This window comes from Myotis daubentonii, chromosome 16 (assembly GCF_963259705.1).
Source record: "Myotis daubentonii chromosome 16, mMyoDau2.1, whole genome shotgun sequence".
Lineage (NCBI taxonomy): Eukaryota > Metazoa > Chordata > Mammalia > Chiroptera > Vespertilionidae > Myotis > Myotis daubentonii.
Window position 1 is genome coordinate 7765277 of NC_081855.1, and position 8726 is coordinate 7774002.

At 48.8% G+C, this 8726-nt stretch overlaps 1 protein-coding gene across 1 annotated transcript; it reads left to right on the forward strand.

Annotated features, from left to right (window-relative positions):
- Positions 1-5024: 5024 nt before the first annotated feature.
- LOC132219365 (phosphofurin acidic cluster sorting protein 2-like) lies at positions 5025-8158 on the forward strand. Its single transcript, XM_059671723.1, is given in 4 exon segments — positions 5025-6028; positions 6611-7211; positions 7213-7350; positions 7352-8158. Coding segments are annotated over 4 exon segments (2538 nt in total). The 5' UTR covers positions 5025-5036.
- Positions 8159-8726: the final 568 nt, after the last annotated feature.

Sequence of the window (8726 nt, forward strand, 5' to 3'; positions counted from 1 at the left end):
ACCGCTGGTTTAAAGTCTCTTAAACTGGAAACTTTGTGAAGGTTGCAAATATACATACACAAAAGCTTACAGCCTGGACTTTTTGTAAATCGAAGGAAAGCAAACACAGACTTATGGTAATAACTCTAAAAGACATTAACACACTTAGAAACAGTTTTAATATTAAATATTTTGTCCAGACTACAGAATTCGCCTTAATTTACATAAGTATTTAATCTTTTTAGGCCAATAAAAGACTATCTACTAGTAATGCCATCTGGAGGCTGAAAATTCACCACATATACACATAGATGAACACATCACATACACACCATACACATAATTTGAATTACTAATTTTCACAGAGAAAATGCAAGAATTTTTTTTTATAAAGTTAAAACTTTCACAAAATTTTATAGCCTGTGTACCCCCTTTTACAAACCTTTTCTCAACTTTCACAAACCTTCTTACCCATTCAGAAATAACTCTCCTTACAGAAACTTACATTTGTCCTTTTCCTTCAAATATGACTCTCCTTACCTCAAGCCTTTTATGATCACAACTATGTAATTTCTCCAACTTACCTGGAACTTTTAACTCTTAGGAGCCTTAATTTCCCCAATGATAAGCACAAAAGGGAACAACCAGCATGCCTTAGATTGACGTCAATGAACATATTTTAATCACACTCTCACTTCCAAGAAACACATCTTCAACCAAACACAAGTCATTATACCAACAGCTGCAAATCCATTTTATAAACCTTCTGTATTAAAAAACCCCAAAGCAGGTTAACTTGCCTTGCAAAAAATGTTTCAGTATTTCATGTTATTTCAAAATATCTAGTTATTCAATAACTTTCATTAAAATTTACTAAGTTAGAAAGAAATAGTTGAAATAAGCTAAAGTGATTTGTGTAGTTGGGGAGGTATTTTTTCTTCTTTTGGGATAAGACATACCTTCCAGAGAATTGTAGTTTTATTTTAAAAAATGAACTCAGGTATTATCACTTCAAAGGTTGTGGGACTTTGGTTGCATGAAGCCAATCCTATATAATAAAAGGGTAATATGCAAATCGACCTAATGGCAGAACAGTCACTATGATGCACACTGAACACGAGGGGGTAGACACTCAACACAGGAGCTGCCCCCTTTTGGTCAGTGCACTGGGGGTGGGGGCCTAGGGGGAGGTGAGGAGCGGGCCTAAGCCGTGAGTTGGACAGCCCCTGAGGCCTCCCAGACTGCTAAAGGGGGCAGGCCTGTCTAAGGGACCCCACCCCCACCCCCAGTGCATGAATGTCCTACACTGGGCCTCTAGTTATCTATAAGTTTCTGAAATGAATTAGGGGGGTGGTTTGGGGAAGGTAAAAGGATTTGGTGGGCTTTGAATTGCTTCTGCAGCCAAACCTCTGGCCCCTTGAAAACTTAATTCATAAAACAAGGATAGTCATTTTCAATACCCCAGGGACTGGGTTGCCACCCAAATGTTGGCAAGGGACTGACCAATTCATTTGTCCATTTTTGGAATGTTTCTTTCAATTTGGGAACATTTTTCTAGCTTCCAGAAAGCACACACCTCTGAGAGGTATAAAGGCTTTCAGGTATAGGAAACCTCTGTCCATCTCCCTTGGGAATGAAATACAGGTTCTAGCTGCATGATAGTCTTAAAACTAATGGTGCCAAACCTCTCTATTACCCACTCTATACTGGGACCAGGTAGGTGGTGTAACAAAAGAAGATTGGCTTCTTTCTTGAGTTTCTCAGGGTCAAGTTTCTCCCACTTGGTGAATATGTACTCCATAAGAGGACTCTCAAGTCACTGTGGGCTGGTTCCGCATCTATAGAGAGACCTATGAGCAAGCCCAGTGTTAGAGACATGTGTGCATGTCTCTGAGCTGTCTGGAGACATTCTGAGTAGGGTGGGTACCCTGTTAAGCCATCTCTCAGGCTCTCGTGGAAGATACTAATAAAGAAAAGATGATTACCAAACCTTTGCTCAGTCTCAAGGTTAGTTTCCTCATGGAAGGTTCCTTTAAAATCATTACTTTCCATTTTGGTTCAGTATCTGGTTCATTTATTCTAAATGTATAACTATTCTGTGGAAAGATATGTAGGCATCACAGATTTCATATAAAAGAAAAAAAAAAACCTCACCTATCAGGTGAATTGGGAAAGATTTGATTAGCAAACTATATATATATATATATATATATATATATATATATATATATATATATATATATATATATATATCTCCATAACAACCCCTAGTTGAAAGGAAACAGGTTTTGATTAAAAAGCAGACATTTTTTTACAGAAGGTTTAGTCCGATGGAGAAAGCAATTAGTGGGTGCGGTTAAGAACAATAAGATAGCGCCAGTATCTACAGGAGTCTTAGAGCTTCCCTTTTTATGATAATTTCAAGTTCTCCCAATCTAACAGTGAGAAGGGGAAACACTCTTGGAGCAACCCTATGCTTCTTATGTTTGTTTACTTTTTCTACATCCTATTTCAGTTTCCTCTATCCCTAGAGTGGGCAGACTTCTCTATAGGAGTTTTCTTACAACCATATTTAGTAATTCTCTTGCTTTTGCTCCCAGAAACCAGGAGTATATTAATTGCGATAGGTTAGAATAGCCAGGATTACACGTTCTAACAGTGACATTTCTCTGGGAGCCAATCAGGGCCATAGAGAAAATGGAGAACAATTGCTGGTTCCGCTCTGGCTGAGAGCAGCTTTTCTCCAAAGGGAGCTGGTAGAATTCCTATTCTCATTTCCCTTAAGTCAGTAGGGAGGGGTAGTGGAGGAGACAGAAGGGGAAGGAAGAAGGGAAGGGAAAGAACACATCTGGACAAGGAAGCTCAGAGAGCAAAAGATGTAGTGGACTTGCTATAGAAGGGGGAGATTGGGGTGTTAGCATTTATTCGCTTCAGGAGAGTTCAGAGATAGTCTCTAAAATTTCTCATTAATTTATTTTTTAAAAGAATTTTCCATGCTTCTCCTGAGAAGCTTCTAATTTCCAAATCAAGATATGCTTCCTATTCAGTCATTTTCATTTTGGGGCCAGCATATTTCTAGTTTTCTTTTTTTTCCTGCAAAAAATTTATTTATCTTGGCCATTTTTCAGTTGATATTTTCAAGTTAAATCTGCCCATTTCTGTAAAGCACTTGCAAGAAAAGGCTTCCTATCAGGGGCTAATGAGGGCTGGAGTCTGGGAGGTCCTAGCCCTGGGGCCACAACTTCCCATGTTAATTACAGGTGTGTTTGTTTTTATTGTTATTGTTGTTATTTTATATTTGCAGAATCTGAGCAAGTTTTCCAGGGATGTTATGGAGTGGGTCGAAGTGTGCTGCTCTGGGTTGAGCTCCATTATGCTCACACCCCTCTTTTGTGCCTCGGCTTCTCTCCCAGTTATCTAAGGCGACCTGAAGGCCTCTAGCCAGCTTGGCTCCATGAGTAGAATGCAGGCCCTGAGAGGTCCTGGGTTTGATTCAAGGTGAAGGGCATGTACCTTGGTTGCAGCTTGATCCCTGGCCCTTACTGGAGCGCCTGGGGGAGGCAACCAATCGATGTCTCTCTCATTCTCTCTCTCTGTATCTCCCCCTCCTTTCCTCTCTCTCTAAACCCATGGGGAAAATATACTCGAGTGAGGATAAATAAATAAATAAAAACAAAAACCTCAGAAAGGGCTGGGAATGCTGGTGGACCTAACCTTATGGGCTCTCCCCGGAGGAGCCAGTCAGGTGAATTAGAGTTGAGTTGGAATTTCTCTATGGGGCTCCTGCTTGGCGTGAGGAATGACCTCTGACACCTCCACAAAGATTCTTAGTTGCTTAAGAACAGGCAAGATTCAGGTCAGAAGGAGGATGTGTGCCTTCGGAGCTGAGTAAGGTCAGCTCTCACTTATACAGTGAAGGTTTTTTGCTCAGACTCTCAGAAAGCAAATCCAAATGAAAACCCAGAGTCAAAAACCAGCCACCCATGTTTCCTCTGGTCTCTCCTTAGCCTTGATTCTGTCAACACTTAACCTTAGTTCCACCTTGTGGATTTAAAAATACAGCTTAACTAAAGTCGAACCCACTATCACAAGCAAAGGAAGGTTCTGGATTCAAGAGACAACTTAGCCAAATGCACCTGACAGGCAGGGAACTGGTGGCCCAACGGGCCCTTTGCTGGATCCCAGCACCGTGTCTGGGTCTGCAGGGCGGTCCTGTGTGACCTTTGGAATCCTGCCACAGTAAGCCAAGTAAATAGCAATGTAAGCAGCATTCAACCCTGTGCAGAATTCTTGTGAGTTTATTGGAGCCCAACTGTCAACAGTGGCCGGAAAACAAAATCTCACTGTATTGAGGTAGTGCTCCAAGAATGGCAGGATTGCACCTGCTTTTACACATACAATCAAAAGTGAAGATGTATGTGGGTCACATGAAATCCATTGCTTAGGGAGGCAGGAGAAAGCAAAGCAGGGAAATCTCTGGGATTAGATAAAAAGTAAAACGAGAGACACATACCTCTCTCATACAGGAGCACACAGGATAGTGAGCAATGAACTCAATAGCAATGAGCAGCTTTGTGGTCTTCTGCAGAGCACAGAGCAGTGCCTGTGCTCCTAGGTGACGAGAAAAAGGAAAATTCCTTTAACATTCCAAAGGTATGTTATCACAGATGCCAAAAGACAACAGACAGGCCCAGTTAAGGTAAAGATTGACCATTCTCAGGGAAGACACTGGCCTCGCATATGACTACACACCATAAACTGCGTTTAGATAACAAGTTTTAATTTCAGGCTAACTGTGAGGTTAATTTAGGTCTCTGAGTTTGAAAGGCCACCATGCAGGCCTTACCTGTGCGAGTCAAAGATGAGCGTGTGACTATTTGTCATTTACTCTCTCCTTCGATCACCTGTGCCCCACCTCTTGCCACCAATCATGTCCCTCCTCTGTCCCACCACAGGGGGAGAAACCATCAAGTACCTGTACGCTGGAAGCAGGTGCAGCTTCCTCGCCACCTGCGGGCCTGGCCCGCTCGCCCACTGTGCTCAACACACCAGTGCCCATGACTTTCTTCTCTACCTGGGAGGTAGACTGCTCCAGACCTGGCTGCGTGCCCAGATTGTGCAGCTTCACGTTAAAGAAGCTGGTGGTCTTGAAGGGGCTGGAGAAGGAGCTCGTCTCCTTGGTGATAGCAGTGCAGATGCAGGGCGCCAACGGCATCTTGAGATCCCATGATATTGTGCTGCCCAGCAGCGGACCAGTGGAGACTGACCTGGCGCTGACCTTCTCCCTGGAGTACCCCCACTTCCTCAAGAGAAAAGGCAACAAGCTGCAGATCATGCTGCAGCAGAGGAAGTGCAATCACAACCGGACCATCCTGGGCTACAGGACACTGGCCACAGGGGCCATCCACATGGCTGAGCTGATGCAGCGACCACCTGAAGGTGGCCAGGTGCTGAGCCTCAGCAGCAGGATCCAGGGGTCCTCCATCACGGTGGCTGAGATCTGGATCTCCTCCCTATCCAGTCAGCCCATCGGCGACGAGGATGGCAGCATGCAGGCCAGCCCCAAGGCCAAGTCCATGGATAGCCACATGGAGGGGACATCTGAAAGCTTCACTGAGCTGGACGCCAGCTACAATCTCACACACAGGCAGGACCTGGAAGAAGCTGACTTTGACCTGGGGCAGCCCAAGAAGCAGCAGCAATGCAGGCAACAAAACTTGAAGCAGAAAGTCATGGCACTGCTTCCCAGGTCCCACATGTCAGAAGAGGTCCTGGACTCGGATCAGGACCCTAAGGAGCATGTCCCTGAGGTGGAGGAGGACCTGGACCTTCTCTATGACACCCTTCAGCATCCCAGCGACAGTGGCCCAGACATGGAGGACGATAGCAGCATCCTCAGCAACACCAAGCCCAAGACCAGACAATACTTTGAAGGCCTGGCACACTCCAGCTGGCAGACGGAGACGAGGAGCTTACACAGTGCCCGGAGCCAGAAGGAGCCTCCTCAGCTGGCCGGCATGCCCGGGAAGACCCAGGGCCCGGGTGGCAAGCTGTTCAGTGGCAGTGCCTCTGACTCGATGGCCTACAGCACCCCACCCACCAAGGTGGTCAAGAGCTGGATCTTCTCCCAATCGAGCCAGACCATCAAACACCTGGACAAAGCCATGCTGGCCAGCACCGAGGTGGAGGCCACGCATAACTTCTGTGAGGGAGAGTCTGAGATCGTCTGCTCTGAGCTGGAGGTCAGCTACAATGCGGCCTACAGGCATGACCTGGACGAGGATGACTTGGACCTGGAGAAACCGATAGGAAGGAGGAGGTCCACCATCAAGCAACAGCACTACCAGCAGAGAGTCGCAGAGTGGCTGCACAGGTACCAAATGACGCTGGAGGTCCTGGACTCGGAGCAGGAGTCTGAGGAGGAAGTCCCCGATGTGGACAAGGACCTGGCCTTTCTGTTTCAGAGCGTGGTGTGCCCCATGGACAGTGGCTCAGACATGGAGGATGATGACCGTCTCCCAACCCCTCCCATGCCTGAGCTCATGTCATATTCTGAAAGCCTGTCCAGCCCAGATATGGAGGAGGATGACAGAGTCCTCAGGACCCACCGGCCCAAATTATACTGTGAAAGCCTTTCAAGCGACAGTGGCTCCGACTGGGTGGCCCACAGCATGCCCAAACCTGGGGAGCAGCCGGCACAGCCTGGGGACAGCCCGGAGGCAGGGACCTTTGCCCAGGACATGCTCACTAAGAGGCGCACCACCAAGACCGAGTCTCTGGTCATCCCTTCTACCAGCTCCAAGGGGAAGCAGCCCGCCCGCCGGGGCTGGAGCAGGTCCCTGAATGAGTCGGCCAACAGCCTGATCAAGGAGCGCTGCGCAGACCCACAGAGCCAACTGCAGGTTCCCAGTCAGACTGTGTTCGACCAACTGAACGACAGCCTCATGTCCAACGACTATCTACCCAAGAACATCATCCTCATCAACACCTCCGACAGGTAGGGGCAGTCCCTGTCGGACGTCCTGCAGCAGCACACGCTGCCCGCCGTGTGTACCGCCTCCATGGTGGATGTCCAGGAGGCCTTCAGCTCCATCATCTCCTGGATACAAAGATACCGCAACTGCAAGACCGAGGCCACCATGCCAGTGAAGATCGCGGTGGCGGGGGATCAGCACTACTTCAGCACCGTGCTGCGGGTCTTTGTGGAGCAGCTGTCCCACAAGGCCCCGGACTGGCTAGACTACATGTGCTTCCTGGTCATGGCTAGACTACATGTGCTTCCTGGTCATCCCGCTGGGTTCCCACCCCTTGGCCAGGTACCTGGGCTCCGTGGATTGCCGCTACTACAAACTCTTACGGGACTTGGCCTGGTGGGAACTGTTCTGAACTGTTCTACCACCTGGAGGCCCAGGATGCTGTGCAGAACATTGTGTTGAAAATCAGAGAGTACCTCACAGGGGCCAACTGTGTCCTCCAGCTGCCCATCGCAGAGGCCATGCTCATCTCTAAGCCGAAGAGCCCGGACGAGCTGTCCTTGCAGAAGTTCATTCCCTTTGTGGGGGCAGTGAAAGTTGGAAGAGTGGAGCCAATTCCAGCCACGTCAGGAGACTCAGCTGAAGCCGTCCCCTCATGCTCCAATGTGCTTCTGTCCACCGCCAGGGAGGCCACACACAAGCTAATTTCCTTGTGGTCAGTGAGTGGGGGCCTGTCCTCCCCCGGCCAGAGTGTGGGTGCTGAGCTGATGGAGCTGCAGGTGGATTACTGGACGGCAGCCCAGCCCACAAACAGGAAGAGGAGCGGGGAGAAGGAAGACCTGCCTGCCACCAAAAACACACTCCGGTGCACCTTCCGGTCTCTCCAGGTCAGCAGGCTGCCCAGCAGCGGCGAGGCTGCAGCCACGCCCACAATGGCCATGACTGTGATCACCAAGGAGAAGCAAAAGAAGGTGATGTTTTTGTCGCAGAAGGACAAGGGCACGGACTTGGAGCCCAACAGCCAGTGCATCCAGGGCATCGGCCGCTTGGTCTGCTCAGCCAAGAACCAGGAGCACAGGCAGCGGGTCCTCATTGACGGCGTGGAGTGGAACGACGTGACGTTCTTCCAGCTGGCAGCCCGATGGTCCTCCCACGTCAAACACTTCCCAGTCTGCATCTTCGAACACAACAATTCCACCTTCTAGCCCCGCCCCTCCCCCTGCCCTTCACTCTGCCTGGGCCAAGCCCAGGAGGACCCAGCTGCTTTCTGTGAACAGTTCAGTTTACTATAGGCACAGACCCTGGAAACACAGAGAAACTGTTTTGAGTTTGAATGCGCTCACAGCCTGGAACCTAAGGGGGTTGCCCTCGCTCAGACCCCCAAATGCTCTGTTTAATAACCAGAAAGCTCCGGCAGGTGGGAGTCAGGAGATCATAGTTGAGATGGAGCATCATGGAAGGTGGGTTTTGGCCTCAGAACCCCCAGCACTGTCAGTGAGAAGGGTTCTGGCCTTGGAGACCTGCCCTTCCTGGAAACCTGGGCTCAGTTTAACCCTGGGAGCCGGCACCAGCTTGTGCCCAGACTCAGAGCTGGGCGGCCAGAGGCAAAGGGCTGGCCTCCCATTGGGGCATCCGGAGCACAACATGGAGGCCAGCCAGCCCAGCCTTGGACCCCAGCTGCCAACCAACCAAGTGGCCCCAGCACCATCCACTTATAGTTCCCAATGAACTCCGGTCTCACAGGGCGACATAACAAAAAAGAGCTGTACGGTG